Source organism: Orbicella faveolata, unplaced genomic scaffold (assembly GCF_042242905.1).
Source record: "Orbicella faveolata isolate gen_17 unplaced genomic scaffold, um_ofav_v1 contig_25, whole genome shotgun sequence".
Classification (NCBI taxonomy): Eukaryota; Metazoa; Cnidaria; class Anthozoa; order Scleractinia; family Merulinidae; genus Orbicella; species Orbicella faveolata.
In genome coordinates, this window is record NW_028301553.1 from 31928980 (window position 1) to 31946483 (window position 17504).

Here is a 17504-nt window from a genome sequence, read left to right on the forward strand (position 1 = left end):
TAACGGAAAAAACAAATCTCGTAATTAAAAAATGCTATTTTCTTGGGGATTTCAACATGGATTTACTAGGTGTAAATAACTCGGACATACCGGGAGAATTTCTCGACATCATTTATTCATCTTTTTTCAAACCACTAATTGGTAAGCATACCAGAATCACAACAAACACAGCTACACTAATTGATAATATTTTTACCAATGTTTTTGATGAGAAGGCTGCTTGCATTAATGGATTACTTTTTGCTGATATATCTGATCATATTCCTATCTTTCATATCCATAAACTAAGTAATGAAAACTTAAAAGAAAGTAAGAAAGTAAAAAGTATAAGAATATATGATAAACATTCTATGGAAAGTTCCATCAACAATTTAGATTGTGTTGATTGGAGAAAAAGTAAAAATAACGAAGATCCTAACATATATTATAATAACTTTATCCAGAAATTTACTGAAATACACAACGACTCTTTCCCAATTTAAAAAGTTAAAATCAAATCCAAAATTATTAAGTCCTGGGTCACTAAAGGCATACTTAAATCAATTAAAAGAAAGAATTTACTTTATAAATCTTATATTAAGTCTCCTAATATTACAAACAAAAGAAATTTACTACATATAGAAATAAATTAAATCACCTTTTAAGACTCTCCAAAAAGCATTATATTGACAAGAAAATAAAAAAATCTGAAAACAACATGAAAGAAACATGGAAAATAATAAATTCCCTTCTTAACAAATCTAAAGGTAAAAATAACTATCCAACACATTTTTCAGACAACAATACCAAGGATACAGATTATAACATTATAGCAAATACGTTTTGCAGATATTTTTCAAACATAGGGTCAAATCTGGCAAAGAAAATCCCTGAAGTGAATGTTAACTATAAATCTTTCTTGTAAGGAAATTATATCAACAGTTTATTTTTCAAGAACACAACACCAGGCGAAATTGAATCTATTACAATGAAGCTTAAAAATAAATTAAGTTATGGTTCAGATAAACTAAGTACAGCTCTGGTAAAAAACGTTATTACACTAATTTCTAAACCTTTGAGTGAAACTATAAACTTGTCCCTAACAAAAGACATTGTGCCTGACAAAATGAAAATAGCTTAAGTCATATCGCTTTTTAGATCTGAAGATAATAACATTTACAGAAACTTCAGGCCAGTATCAATCTTACCTCAATTTTCAAAGATTTTAGAGAAAGTTGTATACAATCGACTTATAGATTATTTAACTAAATTTAACATCTTAAACAAAAACCAGTATGGCTTCAGGCAAAAACACTCTACTGCATTGGCAATTTTAGATTTTGTAGAAAAAATACATTTTGCAATTGACAATGGCGAATACTGTATAGGTATCTTTTTAGATCTCGCAAAAGCCTTTGATACAGTTAACCACACAATCCTATTGAACAAACTTGAACATAATGGAATCAGAGGTATACCACACTTATGGTTTAAGAAATACTTATCTAACAGAAAACAGTATGTACAATTCAAAGGAGTAGACTCAGAAATGTCAGACATAACATGTGAGGTTCCACAGGGGTCAGTACTTGGGCCACTCCTATTCTTGATATACATCGATGACATAAGTGCTTCCTCAAATGTGTTTTCCTTCACATTATTTGCTGATGACACCAACATATTTTACACAAATAAAAGTCTAAACCAGTTACTTACAAAAGCAAATGGTGAGTTAACTAAACTTTCTCCATGGTTCAAAGCAAATAAATTATCTTTAAATATTTCTAAAACAACTTACATGTTATTTTCAAACAGAAAAAACATGAATGAGACTATAAATTTAATGATAGACGAGAACATCATTGACAGAGTTAGGGAATGTAAGTTTCTTGGCACAGTAATAGATGAAAACTAACATGGAAACCTCATATTAGCTTGATAACAAGTAAAATATCAAAACATATTGGAATTATGTTTAAAGTAGGGCAATTTTTAACCAAAGAAACGACCAAAACCTTATATTACACTTTTGTTTACCCTTACATACATTACTGTAATGTCATATGGGCCAACAATTATCCTACTAGACTATCTAGAATAGTAATACTTCAGAAAAGAGCAGTCAGGGCTATAGCTAAAATTCAGTATAGAGAGATTACAGAAAATGTCTTTAAGGAACTTAAAATATTAAAAGTACAAGAGATAAATAAGCTAGAAATTTCATTTTTTTTATGTTCAAGTTTTACAATAATCAACTTCCAAAAAATTTGTCAGACATCTTTTCAGCAAATTATCAAATACATAGTTATGGTACACGACGTGCAGATGACAGTCATCTCCCACGTAAATCAACTACACTTGGCCAATACTCCTTGGCCTTTCAAGGTCCAAAAATATGTAATAGTATAGACATAAAAACACGAAAAATCAAATCTTTCAATATGTTTAAGAATAACATAAAAAGATCTATATTAGACAAAGATAGCAGCAGTGGCACAATACCCCTTTTATAAAATAAGCTTTTGATACTTATTGCTTCGTTGATTATTTCATAAGATATTTCGAGTTGTTTCAAGTTTGATAATTATTATCACTTAGTTGATAAATGTCAAATTACGGATCTATAATTTCACGCATTTTTTTTTTTTTTGTTTTTGCTTTTCTATAGACTCTCTCGTCACTTGTTTTGTATCAACAAAATAGTAATATTAGGCGATTTATAGTATATATTGTAATAGGTGATGGAAGCAATAAAGTTGAAGTTATGGCGGCCCATGTCTGACCCACGTTGTTGTCACGCAATGACGCACAACAGAAAAAGTAATGTGACGACGGAAACCGCAGCAGCCCATGTCTGACCTCAGTTTCCGACATCGCGTATGAACAAAAAAATCCACCAAAACTAAAATAATTGACGACAGAAAAATGTAGCAGCCCTTGTCTGACCTACAAGGTCGTCAACAATGACTACAGTCTTGATCATAGTACTAAATAATGCGTCAGAAATAGTGGCAGCCCATGTCTGACCTACATTTCTAAGACTGAAGAAAAATAGAAAAAGGTGTAAAAGTGTTTCAATGGTGCGTGACCTAATGACATGTTTAACCTAATTAGCTTGGAGGCGTTCAGAGCGGATATATATTTTGAAAGCATCAGATTTCCAGCGGCCAAGAGTGCGGATTTGCGCATCTGAGAAACCCTTATCAGCCGCGAGCGAAGCAGCCCCAATTCGAAAGCTCTGGCCTTTGTATCGACTGGTATCAAGGCCACAAAATTGTAAACGTTAGAGCGAAGCCTTATAAATCTCTCAAATGAGTGACCAACTCTCCGGTAGAAGGTTCGCTGGCACTGGTGTTTGTAATTCGTCTGCCTGTGGCGCTATTACCTTGAAGCTCTCGACCTGAAAGCGAGAGATGTAATCGGCTTGGCTGTTCTGCAGGCTGGGAACATGCCGACGACGAAATAAAATATTATAGCGTAGACAACTAAGAACCAAGTCACGTAGTAGAACCATGACTAACTTATGCTTAGAGGTCTGCTTATTTATAATATCTACTAGGGCAGCATTATCTGTGAAAAATAGCACGCAGCGATTGGTCATACTAGACCCCCATATGTGGGCAGCTAAAACAATGGGAAAAAGCTCGAGGAAAGTGATGTTGAAACTGTGCCATGCATCCGGAAGGGCACCGCCAAACCAATGCCTACCAAATACCGCACTATAACCTTTAGATGGCGCGGCATCTGTATATAATTCAAGTGTAGAGGAAGTTTCCCAGCGGTTCGACGGAAAAAATGCCCTTCCATTAAAATTATCTAGAAATGTTAACCACATACGGATATCATGTTTAGATGTGGTGATAACGGCTTGTTAGACCGCTGGTAAGGTCAATTAAGCGGCGTAAAAAAGCGCGGCCTGGGATGACAACAGAACAACAGAAGTTTAACAGGCCAATTAAAGACTGCAGTTCGCGCACAGTGACGAAGCGTTTCTTGTGAAAGTGATGCAGTAAGGTACGACATTTGGTAAGCTTGTCTAACGGCAACCTGGCCTCCTGCCGCACAGAATCGAGCTCTATACCAGCAAACTGTAAAGTGGTATTCGGTCCCACTGTTTTGTCCTGGGCAATTGGGACTCCAAGAAAGTTGCGCATATCGAGAAACTTATGAAGGTCTTCACCGCATTTAACTCTACTTGGCGCAATAAACAAAAAGTCGTCTAAAATATGTAAAACGGCAGAGACATGTAAGTGTTGCATGGCAAGCCACTCTAAAGAAGAACTGAACTTTTCGAAAATCGCGCAGCTAGACCTTAGTCCCATAACGAGACAACGATCAAAATAGTATTCATTTGCCCTTTTGATACCGAGTAACGGGTACTCAAACGGGTGAACAGGAATTATACGAAATGCGGACTTAATATCCGTTTTAGCCAAAAAGCAACCCGCACCTAATTTCTTTAAAATATGAATGGCATCACTAATAGTAGCATAATGGACTGATGAACATTCGTCAGGAATGGAATCATTTACAGACGAACCTTTTGGGTATGATAAATGGTGAATTAATCTAAATTCATTAGGAGCCTTCTTGGGAACCATGCCAATGGACGATATACGAAAAATGGGAAAAGGTGGAGCCTTGAAAGGTCCCACAACCCTACCAGCTTCGATTTCCTTCATTAATTTTGAGGAAACAATTTCCGGATTCTGGAGGGAACTTTGCAAATTAGGAGATTCAAAAGAAGATAATTCGCCGATGTAAGAAATTCGAAAACCGTTCCGAAAACCGTCAACTAATAAGGTTTTTAATGCTGGACTATAACCAGCCAATAAATTCTCAAACCAGTCCGCTTTTACGGGGGTGACTGGCTGGCTGTCCAACACTTGGATTAATAAGTTGTGATCCGGATTTTCCGACATTGGGGCGCTGGTGGGTTGAGGAAACCTGACATTGACTTGCCGGATGTTTTGCATTGCATTTAAAGCAGACATGCTCATATTGGCATCCCCTGCACTGCATACCGGCGTGAAATGTCCAACATGTCCCTTTGGGAAATTTGCTGGTAGAAGGTCGAAAACGGACTGGTGCGTGGGCCTTATCCGCACCTGCGGATGATGGAGTTTTGCCGCAAATATTGGACACCGCCCTAAGCCATAATTCCCAGTGAATTTGATCCCAAGGGTAACGGTGAGGTGCAGATTGTCTTAAGTAGCGGAACTGCTCGTCATAAAAAAGCCAGGCAGCCGATTTATGAGAAAGATCACGCAATGACGGATGTTAGGTGACAGCGTTAACCGCATACAAGGTAAAATGAGCTTAAGACAATTACATGGCCGGGAAGAAATCTATAACTAAATAGACAACCTCAGAGGTGCCGGATTAAAGTAACCGCCAAATAGTTGCGGTATGTGAAAAAGGATTAAAAAAGACTGTTATCAGACCGAGACAATGCCTTTGCTGTAAATTGCGACAAGTGAGATAAATAACAATCATAAAAGCTCATTTCCATGAACAAATAGATCTGCATTGACAGTAATACCGAGTGTATTGGACACACCTATGGAAATAGGCGGTCAAAATGGATTGTACACTCATGCGGTAAACTGCAAGCAAAAAACAATAAGCAAAGCCGGTATAGAACAAATACACACCTATGTACTGCGTTTATCATATAAAAAGAATGCACACTTATGTACTGTGCAAAACGTATAAAACAAAGGCACACTAATGTACTGTGCATACCGTATAACACGGGCACAAATGTACTGTGTACACAGGTGGCCAAATGATAAGCCAACGGAAACAGCAATGAAAAGGTATGCGGCAAATGAAAACCGCAAAAATAGCTGAATCACGAGGCAACAAGACACGGCTTGGTGTAAAATGTACACTGTACATATATCAAAAGGAAATGGCTTGAATTAGCGTCAGACAGCATAGTTCGGCCTAATGGTCGACAATTGAACGAATGCGTAATGACTTTAAAACGGCCCCTGCCTATTGAGGTGGACACCATCACGCGCGAGAAATCTCTGGGATGAATTCCGAAAGCCTCTATGTCCCCAGAAAAAGACACGAGGGAGGGCTTCGAGGAACGTTTTAACATGTTTGTTAAACGCGCGAACACGCGTGTTGAATACAGGATCGGACCCCAGAAGGGTTTGGCAGACACAAATAAGCTTAACGTTGTACGTGTCGTGCAGAATGGTAACAAGCTCCTCGATAGAAGAACCCACAACTAAAGCATCAAGACGAGAAAGATCATTGGTTCCCAGCTGTAAAATAACTATGTCTGGAGCGAATGAAGCGACCACGGGGAGGTCGTATTGCAACGTCTTAGCCACAGTTCTCCCCCCCCAACACCACGCCATTTAAATGTGGCAGCATTATTTAACAAGAATTAGTGGTTAAGGTTAGGGTTTGCGGCAATGACGTTCTCTAAACGCCTAATGAATGAATGCCCCAGGATAAAAATTAGGAGTGAGACCCATTCTAATGCAATACAAAATATCTCTTCAACTTCCCTGAAAAAATGTTATCGCCAAGAGATATACTCGCTGTGATGGTGAAAGCAACAGGGAATGAGTGAGAATGCGACCAGTCTTTTATACTGGCGGATGGATAACACTCTTTAACATGATTGGCTGTTATGTCACATGACAGACCACCATCGGATCGACAAATATGTGCCTTGAATACAATAGGTCAATTTATCGACATAAAAAACATCATGCCTTGGCTTGATGTTTGTTTTTTGTTTTTTTTCTGGGTTTGTTTAAATCAAGTTATTAGTGCCAGATATATTCATCTGATATGGATACAAGTTAAAACGTGCGTTTTGACATGTTTATCTAAAGAAAAAAACATTGAAAAATAATTCGAGTAAAATGCTCCTCGTTCTCTGCTCCCCTCTACCCCCCTCATGGGAGAGAATTACTGGGAGTAGAGTCTCTGTAGTGTCCCACTCTCACCGGTCCAACCGCACGAGGAGCCTCCGGCGCGTCTTCGATGCGACTTACTTTAAATAAGAGGTCAAAAGCCCTTTGCCTCCCTCTTGGGAGGCATTTCTTAGACTCGCACATGGCATAGCCTCGTTTTGGTGCTAAGCTTATTTTCGTCCTATAATGCCATGAAATTGCTGTTCTCATTTCTTAACTTGACAGACGTGTTAAACTCGTGATTTTCTTCACATCTATTAGCTTGACAGTAGCTACAGCTTGAATTACCTTAAAATCTTTTTCTTCAGGCAATTATTTATTTGGGTCAAATAAGAAGAGAAAATAAGAAAAACACATGCAAGAGCTCGCAAAGTACACACACAAAGACTAATTATATTTATACATACAGATTGGTTTACAATGTACATTTTTGATTGGACATTCATGTTATGGTCAAGTGACAAATGTCATTACAAAGTATCCGCCGACCGGGATCACGTGACCATATTGCAGGTTCAAGTTTAGAGCTTATCGAAAACACGTGTTTTTTTAAGTTGACCGCTGATCAAGTGCTGGTTTTCGATTGCACCGCGAGCTCATGTTAGTTTCACTTGTTGCAAAGAGGGCTGGGTTTTTCGGAAGCTGCTTAACGCTAACACAGGATTAAAGTTAACTGAAGTATAAATTTTTTTTGCGGAAAGTGTTTTTCACTGCTTCTTTTGTGTATGTTGAAATTATTCAAGTTCAAAACAGAAGGCAAAGCAATATACAGAAAACCTTACAGCAAGAGTTACACAACTTAAGTCAAATTTCTTGCTTTTCCTGGGTTAGCGAAACCGGCTATCAACAATCCGGCCCAGGACCTCCGGTTTTAGGCTTGGCTAAATCTACTTATTAACCAAACATTCTCCCTTATTTTAGGTCTCTGGCATCGAACAACATTGAAGAGCTACCCCCGGGATTATTTTCCAATCTATCAAAGCTTTATATTTTGTAAGCTTGTTTGCAGTTCTTTTTTCTTTAATTTTTATGAACGTAATTATTAGTGATAATTAAGTATTTGTTAGAACTATGACACTGACCCTGTCAACTCTAGCTTGATTTCAACGTTACAAACATTGCTTTTTGATTATCGTTATCGGTCGTTTATCGGTAAGTTTTGTTTTTACATTATGTAGAGATCAAGACTGAAAACAGCAGTGCACAGTGTTATGAAGGAAATACATGTATCCAGCTAGATGAGACAAATTTATACGTTTATCCATTAAAGAAAGGAATTGCAAGGCCTTTGGTCTATTCCTTTTATAAACATATTACATCAAGATCATTGCTTTCCACTTATTGGCGAGATAAAAACACAATTTTATTTCACTACAGTAAAATGTCACACTTTTTGTCCGTCTACTATACAGAAAATCCGTGTAAATTAAGACTAAAATAAGATATGATTTAGATAAACGTTTATGCAGCAACGGTCGAGAGAAGATCAAGATAAGAGAGTCAATCCTGCATAGAGACTTCATACCCAAGGTAATCCGTCATTTATATGTTTTGATTTTCAATAGACGATTCATCGACCTTTTTTGTTTGCGCTCTCAGCCGTGTTTTTGTGCTCGTTTGGCTGTTCATTCCTTTGCCGTTCATTTGGTTTCAGGGAGTCTCATGAGCAAATCACAGTGGGAACAGCAACATAGTTAATATAGGGAACTGATTACGAAGTGTAGCAAACATCAAAGGAGTAAACAAAGATACCAAGATTTATGCTGGAATGTCCACGACCGGGCACAATCTTTTGTTTTGAGCTCATACACTTTGCATGAGTAACGTAACCAAGACGTCTCTATTGGTTAGTTGCTTGGTCAGTAGTAAACAATTGTTGTGTTTTGAGCACGGTCAAGGCTAAAAAACAGAACAAAATCACACAACAAAGAACTTTGTCGAGTTTCATAACCATTCCCCTCCGTTAACTATGATAGCAACGAGTATAATAGCTGTCTAACACAACAATGTGAAACGATCACATTCTGCGCATTCTAGATAACATGAAATACGACGGGTAATTTAAAAAAAAAATTGGCTTTTGATGCTGTCTCACATATTATATTTTGGATATCTCCGAGAGTGATAGACAAACTGAATCTAAATATTGCGTAATTCCTAGGTTCAACATAAAGTCGTTTCCAATCGACGTTGTCCTTGATGTTGTTCTCCTTGTTGCTTTAAGTCCATCTTGTTGTTTAGGCGGGAGCGTCTGTCTGCATTTTCGACCATCTGATTGTTTGGTTGCGATGTTTTCAGTTCGGCCTTCGTTTGCTTTGCACTCGTTTGGTTGCTCATTTCTTTACCGTTTATTCAGTTTTTTTATTGTTTGGACGGGCAAATCTGTCCTCCGATTAAAGTTTCGAAATGTATTTGAACTTGGCGAGGGCCGAAGCTCCTTTGGTTCTTTGATATTAAAATATCAGGGAAGGCATCCTTGCACGGGTAACCCGAAAACACTGACCCCCGGTCCGCGGACCCCAACTACGGACCGGGTCCGTGGACTACCTATGGACCGGTCCACGGACTCCCGTTACGGACCCCCTCTACGGACCAGCCCCCAAAATATAATAGAAATAATAAATAAATATTTCAGTTACAGGTTGTCTAATAGATTACTCGTCACGGCGAAATTTCGAACGTTACATTGTGCAAATGGGCAGACCTGGATTCAGGCTCGGGTGCAATTTATATAATTACACATTGCCATTTTCTTTGCTGTGGCCATAAAGTATACGAAAGACGCGTAGGGGGAAGCCTCCTGGAAGCCTCGAAATTTGTGTTCTTTCCCCTATGCCATTTTTTTTTTAGCCATCCTCCCGTGGGTTCGTGAACTCGTTCCAGGCTTCACAATTTACTTAGCGGAATAATAGATACAAACAAGAATAAACGGCCTAAAAATATATCTTCCGTAGCCAGATTAAGCCTTGAATGGAAGGTAACAACTTTTCTTCTTACCATTGGCATCTCCTCAAGCTGAAAACAGCTTTTAGGGAGAGGGGTGGGGTGTAAAAAACCCAAGTCTGTTATATTTGCACAGTGTAACACTCGAAAAATCACCGACACGAGTCTGAATCTATTAGAGAACAGATAAGAGAAATATTTATTTATTATTTTTACACTATTTTAGGGTGGTGCGTAGAGGGGGTCCGTAGGGGTAGTCCATGGACCGGTCCGTAGGGTAGTCCGCGAACCCGGTCCATTGTGGAGGTCCGCGTACCGGGGGTCAGTGTTTTCGGGTTACCCATCCTTGCACTGCATGTTCCATGTTTTCCTTGGCTTTCAAACGAAGCGAAACATAACCAATTCTTCCACGAAAACATCCACGCAACGCGCGAGAAACATCCGCGGAAGAACTGGGTACAGTCGTACATGTACCATGTTTCAAAATAACTTAAGGTATAAGGCATATATGATGGATTCACTCCCTTACCTTGATCTTCTCTTGCTACAGTATGATGTCACAATTTGTGCCCTGTGACCCTCCGTTATTGCCACCTCCGTTTAGTTGAACCGAAGTGGCCGTAGGTTTCTGAAATAAATTACTAAATTACGAAACAGTGTTGAGGCCAGTAAAGTGAGTTCGTTTTAATCCATTGGGTAAGCAAACTCATAACTCAAAGATGGTTCAGGGGACGGGGGTGGGTTAAACGGATGGAACTCTAAACTTTTTTTGATACATATATATAATTTACGAGAAAATGTTTCCTCCGCTTTGGTAAATTTGCAAATCTTATAACTGATATAGTCTAAATTGATAGTGAAGTATTAAAAACTGATACTAGAATGTAGATGGGTACTAGTTCTGCAATGTTGCCAAAGATTTTTGTAAAGAAGGCGTAATCTTGCTTTGCATGCCGGTCAAAACCACAGCGGTTGCTATTTAGTCCATCAGCTGAGAGCCGAAAATTTGGGTCTACGGCTCACCTGAGGGGAACAGCCGAAACATGTCTTATCTTAATCTTCGGCTTTCAAGCATCACAAAAATGTATGATAGCAAGGAAAGAACGGTAGCTTTCACTTTTAAATCGAATTTTAAATTTTGCCCTGCATACCCTTTTTTTGCCGCCATCTTGGATGTTTGTGGAACGCTTAAAAGGGGTTTGTATTCCTTTAATGTGAGCAAATAGTGTTTCAAGTGTAAATTTTAAACGTATCCGAATAACAAACAAGATGTCCAGTTGTTCTAGTACTTGAATTATCAGCACATGACGTCATAAGTGAATTCAAAACGCCTGATTATTGGTCACAATATGATCATTTTGCACTTATAATCATTGCAAAAACATTGTGGGGTACGGTTCTCAAAATTATTTCATGAAAAGAGGGCAAGTAGATAAAATACTTATATAAATTGCAAGTCTGTTGAAACAAAGCCCTTAAAAACATTAGCCTGTTTCCTTCATCCAGCCCCAGTTCACAAACATGCGGTCTCACAAACGAAAGTGCAAACGTGTTTCCTCTGCACCATGATCTGATCAATGGTGGATGAATGCATTGTATGTGGTTGTTAGGGTTCTAGGTTAGCCCAGGAGAGCTTCGTCACGAGTATTGGGCTATTACTTCATCACAGACCTACATCCATGAGGAGTAGTTGGCTGGTCGGGAGGTGCGGTGGCCTCATGGTTAGTGCGCTCGTCTCCGGATCGAGCGGTCCGGGTTCGAGCCCTGGCCGGGGACATTGTGTTGTGTTCTTGGGCAAGACACTTTACTCTCACAGTGCCTCTCTCCACCCGGGTGTATAAATGGGTACCGGCGAACTTAATGATGGGGGTAACCCTGCGATGGACTAGCATCCCATCCAGGGGGTAGAAGAAATACTCCTAGTCGCTTCATGCTACAGAAACCGGGATAAGCTCCGGCCTGATGGGCCACTTGGCTCGTATGCAGACTTTACCTTACCTTAGCCCAGGAAGGTTTTTCACGGGTATTGGGCTATTACTTCATCACAGACCTACATCCATAAGGAGTAGTTGGCTCCAGCACGCATCGAAGAAGAGATCAAAGCTGTAGGAAAGCTAGTGGATCAGCTCAAGGATGTTATCACCGAGGTACCAAAGCGAAAACAGAAGTAAGTAATGACTTATTGCAGGCCAAGAACTGAACACGGGACAGTTGCATTCGTTAGTGTTTACCAATACCTTTGGGCATTACGTAATGAACACGGGACAATTGCATTCGTTAGTGTTTACCAATACCTTTAGGCATTACGTAATCCTTTTGTTAGACTTGCCATCGTACATTTTTCATATATTAGTTTTCGTTCATAAAAATAAGTTAAATTCTAATCCTCGGCGTGTGCGGTACGGATCGGAACTTCTTGGGCATTTTCGAATATCGAGGACACTTGGACTGTCAGGGCACCGTTTAAAAGTTTGGTTTGTAAAATCGTGTGGAATAGAATAAATATTTAATCTGGTAAACAAGAGCGAGGTAAAGAAGGCAGTGAATGACTTTGTAACGACCGTTGCTCATCTAATCCCGCTTCAGTTTACTTAGATCCATCGAAGAAAGCCAAGCTGAAGTCTTTTAAGGATCTGTAGGCTGTGCATAAGGTTCGCGACTAGGATGTAGTACTTCCTTCTCGTATGGATCGTGATGTACTTGCTCTGATGGCACTTGTCGGTCTCTTGCCGATCCTTGTGGACTTCCGCGAAAAACAACAGCGCAAAGCCTCCCGACAGAGGCAAAACTCTCCCAACAGCTAGAATGACGCATCACAGTCACCGAGAAATACCTAGAGAACGCACCAGTATTTTCAGTATACCTGGAATGGTGGTCTTGCAGAAGTTGAATATCCCGGTCCTCTGGAGGTATGTCTCATGTGGTCACCAAGAGAGTGTTTGAGTTGGTAATGAACACCGGCAACAGGAAACAGGAACGTGGACGAAGTGTTGGACATGTATCGCGAGGTATCAATCAAGAATGTCGAAAGATTTTAAAGAGTGTCTACCTCTGACGGTGAACAGTACAAGAACATACTTCCTGCGCATACTGCGAAGTCAGGGAACAAGCTTTTCAGTGTCACCACAAACAAGCCTGACATTGCCAATTCCCTCGTGTCACAGTGGAAGAAACAAGAATTCTGAGGCAAGCTCAGTGACCGGATCATGTACGTGACAACCGAAGATCAGTGTTAGAGACTAAGACGCGGCCATATGCGAACTAATTCCTGAGATAGGGTGTAATCATAAAGAGGCTGATATGAGTATGGTTCTCCATGCTTGGTACGTGGGAGGCAGATTCGTCATCCACTCCGACACCGATATCTTTGTCCTACTGCTTGCTCAAAGCCAAAACCTTGGAATGTGCTACATGAAGAATGAAAGAGGCGGAAAGACCAGAATGCTATGAAAGACCAGAATGTTATTTAGTTATTAACAGCTTGGAGAAGTAACTTGACCAAGGAATTGACAAGCTCTACTTCATGAAAGTCCTAATTAGCGTACACACCATCACAGGCTGATACTCTCTGGTAAGCAGTTCAGCTTCTAATTCTCTCCAATATAGTGAAAGGTACGTCCGAGCTCTGGCGAGAATTGGGAAGGAACGAACAGTATACGTACTGAAGGAGGCACTCATGTGACAGCTGTACGAGAAGGGGTACCAGATTATCGATGCGCTGCGCTATGAAGTTCACTGCACCAGAGGCGAGAAAGTTTAGCCAGAGGCAGTCATCTCTATGACGTCGCGTTACAAGAGCAAATTATCAAGCAGCAATCTGGACAGGAGTCGTCACCACAGCGAAGACAGTCGAAATATGACGCTAATAGCAGAGTATTTTTGAGAAATTTTAAGGTGTTTGAAAGGGTGCTCAAACAGAAATATAACTTCTCCATCGGAACTAAAACTAAGGAAAAAAAGAAAACTAAAATCGTAGAAATATCTGCTAAAACAATCAGATATTCAAGCACTGTCGCGGTCCTGATTTACCGTGTTTAAGCTTATGACTTTGAGAAGTTACAGATCCAAATGCAAGTGACAGCATTGACAAAAGGCGTTATACGAGCCTGGCGTTTCTGTACTCGAACCAGCTCTAGACTGAAGTATCTACGTTGAGTTAGGGTATATTGGTTAATGACGTATTGTGCTTACTTAACTAAACGTAGAAAAAGGTTTTTTTCTAGTACTGTGATGTGAAGCACCTTATTGGTAATTTAGTCATTTCAGATGGTTGAAATAGAGGTTGAATACATAAACTAGAAAACAAAACGGTGGCCATTGTGCTGTAATCTATGACGTCATCACAGCTTAAACAACTACAGACAATACTGAAATAATAACCAAGATACTAATTATTACAAATGTAGGACCAGGCAAAATAACGTCTACCTTTAAGAAAAGAAACATATAAGAAAATAACATTTCGAATTCCAAGATGACGACCAAAGGGAGGGTATTGGGGGTAAATTTAAAATTCGATTTACAAAGTGAAAGCTACCGTTCTATCCTCGCTATCATGCATTTTTATGATGCGCAATAGTCAAAGATTAAGAATATACAAGTTTCGTTTGTTCCCCTTAAGTGAGCCATACAACCACCTCAGCGGTGATGGACTAATTGTAATATCAAATGATGTGGGGAGACTCCCGACATATCAAATGTATCGGCGAGAGATGAATGAAATCGTCCTCCCATTCCCTTCATCCCCGATAACTGTTCAAGAGGAAGAGGGGTTGGGGGGGGGGGGGCTGGGTGGTTGTTGATAAAATCCTCTTTCGATATATCAAGGCCTTTTGCCGTTGATATGACAACCGTGAACTTGCTCCACATGAAAATACGTTTTTATCTTTTTATTAATACTATGTATTTTCAACTTGTTCTCCGTCTACCGCAGAGACCTGACAGGAAATAACATTCAGAATTTACCACAGGATATCTTCTCCTCTTTGGAGAACTTGAAACACCTGTAAGTATATCCATCATCTTTGTTTTTCGTTTAACAATCATTACAACTGCTAGCCTTGCTTTTTGCAAATGTCTAATCGGATTATTGTTATTTATTATTTTATTATTATTTTAGTAGGAAAACAATCATTTCAAAATAGGTATTTAAGAAATAGAAAACAGGTTATACTTTCCGTTATAGCAGGAGCCATAATCGGGGATGGAGACCGTAAGCGCGATCCATTTCTAGTATTGGGGTTGTCCTCATGATATGGGACAATAATTCTATTTTTAGAACAAATTGCGCCATCGCCTGCGGCACACGCGCGTACATGCTGCGAGGATTTTTGCGGATGTTGCGCGGGGGGAATGGCGTCCGAAATTCCCGAAATTTTTCATGTTTTTGCCCACAACTCAGCGCGTTTACGTCTGTTGGGATTTTGCTTAAGTATTTTCGTCGTAAGCTGCTGCAGTTTGAGTGAAGTAAGACAGTGTCGAATTTAGGTATGTTCCGCTTTAAGCTTAGATATATATCGCTGACCAAGTTGTGTTCCAACGGATGCTTCTTTTACATGAGCTGTACATTACTCCACTTTAAATTTCACATATGTTGAAGATTAACAGCTGTCCATTACGCAGCAAAAAACTAGTTGGATATATTTAGATATGGCAGAGCTTCAGGACTTCATAGTTTCCTAGCTCCTCTTGCCACACGCCTGCGAGAAATTTGCCAGTCTATCGCGACCGAAAAGTAAAACAAAATAATTGCTAGTTTGAGTTTCGCCTGAATTGTAAGCAACGCTTGATGTTTCATCAAGGCCCAATAACTTTACGTCCGTAGATACTGCTCAGTTTTATTCGTGTAAAAATTCAGTAAATTCTCTGTTGTCGATGAATGAGAGTGCCCGCTGATGCTTGTTTTGTACAGTCAGTAAACATGACAAATTGTACTTCCGCCGCACTTTCGTGAGAAAGCGTACATCGAACTCAAACAATAACTCTGTAGTTTTTGAATATGTTTAAGATTGATAAATGTTTGAGAACATATTAAAAGCTAAGCTGAAAATATGCGAATAAAGCAGAAACAATCAGCAAAGTTACGTTGACGCTTTCTTTAATCAACTTCGAATAACGATTTCGATTTTGTTGATCGAGTTATCAAAACTCCTTGTCTATTTTCATTTTCGCAGTGTAAAACTTCGCTATGTTTATGTTGAAGAAACACACGACGTTAGTAGCCTTTTTTGCGTTCGTGAAATTTGTTGCAGCATCTCAGCACAAAAGATAACGAAAGAAATCTTTGTCAAGATTTGTTGACAATTGAAAACACCGACTCGGACTTGAAAGTGCACGAGCTGCACTATGCAAATGAGCTAATTGTACGCGTCAGACCTTCCTTTCAAAAACTTTTGCAAACTCACCAAACAAGCAGAAACAAAACAGGTTTTGGTTATGATTAACCATTGTCTGAGAAACTCACAAATTAACTCGATACCATAACATAACATCAAAATGTGGTCAGAGCATCGGTGACACACTCCGCAATCGTCTCGTGTGCCACTTTTTTCTTTTGCTGTTAAAACATTTTCATGTCATTGGTATGATCTACTACTGAAAAGACGAGCGGCAACATGGAATATATATGGATTTTTTCCTTTTTTACAATAACTTTTAACTCTATCACGTGCTAATTGGCCAATTGTTATAAAAGTATCGACACAGATGACGCGATCATGTGGAGTCTATCTTTTTGTTGAGGGTCGACGATCGAGGGTTACATGTTGAAGGTCGAGTGTGGCGGGTCGAGGGTAATATTTTTTGTTTTCTGGGTTTGTTTTTTTACTCTTCTATTTGCTGTAGGTTCGAATTAAACCGCTCACTCGACTCTGGTCTACATGTTCCTCCCCTAATTGGTTAAATGTCCGCTAACATGATCGCACTTCATTTCACAAAAGTCTTTGCTACAGCGACAAAGATAATTTATGTAGTCTTCTCGATTCAGACATCTTTTTGGGTCCAATGTCGAGGGTTTAATAATATATCACAGACCTGAGTAGTATTTATCTATAACCTTCTATAACATTCAAAGTCCGGTTTTTCATGTGACTTCATCACGCTGGATACATTGGCTGATGTACTAAGGCCATTAACTTTTGACTGGCTCTCCGCGTAGAAATAAATCCAAACATTTAGTTTTGCAGTTGTAATTTCTTCAACAAATGATAACACACAGGAATAACCGGAATGTGGTTCGCGTTAATATTTGTATTGATAGTGACAATGTTGTGTCAAAGTGCCTCACTCGCTTCGAATTTCACATTTTCTGCCGGCTCATTTTTCACTGTGGAAAACAAATAAAAACGCCTTCCCTGGCTTGGTTTGCGTACCTTTTCTTCTATGTCGCTGTAGTGGTTTAGGTCATTTTACTACCAATGCGATCTCGTGGAGTGTTGGCTTCATTGTTTTCCAGCGTTATTGACAGGCCGCGAGGAGAAATATTGTCATCTGTGAAACAGTACTTGAAATCTGGAGGCAATGGGAGCAATGGAAGCAAATTTACGGCTATTTTCCTCCTTCGGTAAATTCTCTGTCATACGAAACATCTGTGAGATTTTGCGATCTGAATTACTACTCTCCTTCGGTAAACTTGCAGGGCTT

At 39.3% G+C, this 17504-nt stretch overlaps 1 protein-coding gene and 1 pseudogene across 1 annotated transcript in view; one reads left to right on the top strand and one right to left on the bottom strand.

The window, feature by feature from the left end:
- LOC149109929 (uncharacterized) overlaps positions 1 to 17504 on the top strand; it is an 84250-nt gene that overhangs the window by 12116 nt on the left and 54630 nt on the right. The window contains exons 4-5 of the mRNA XM_089293902.1: positions 7842 to 7913; positions 14797 to 14868. Coding sequence (XP_089150028.1) covers positions 7842 to 7913; positions 14797 to 14868 — 144 coding nt within the window. The remainder of the gene's footprint in view (positions 1 to 7841; positions 7914 to 14796; positions 14869 to 17504) is intronic.
- Positions 2185 to 4284, bottom strand: LOC149109930 (uncharacterized; annotated as a pseudogene).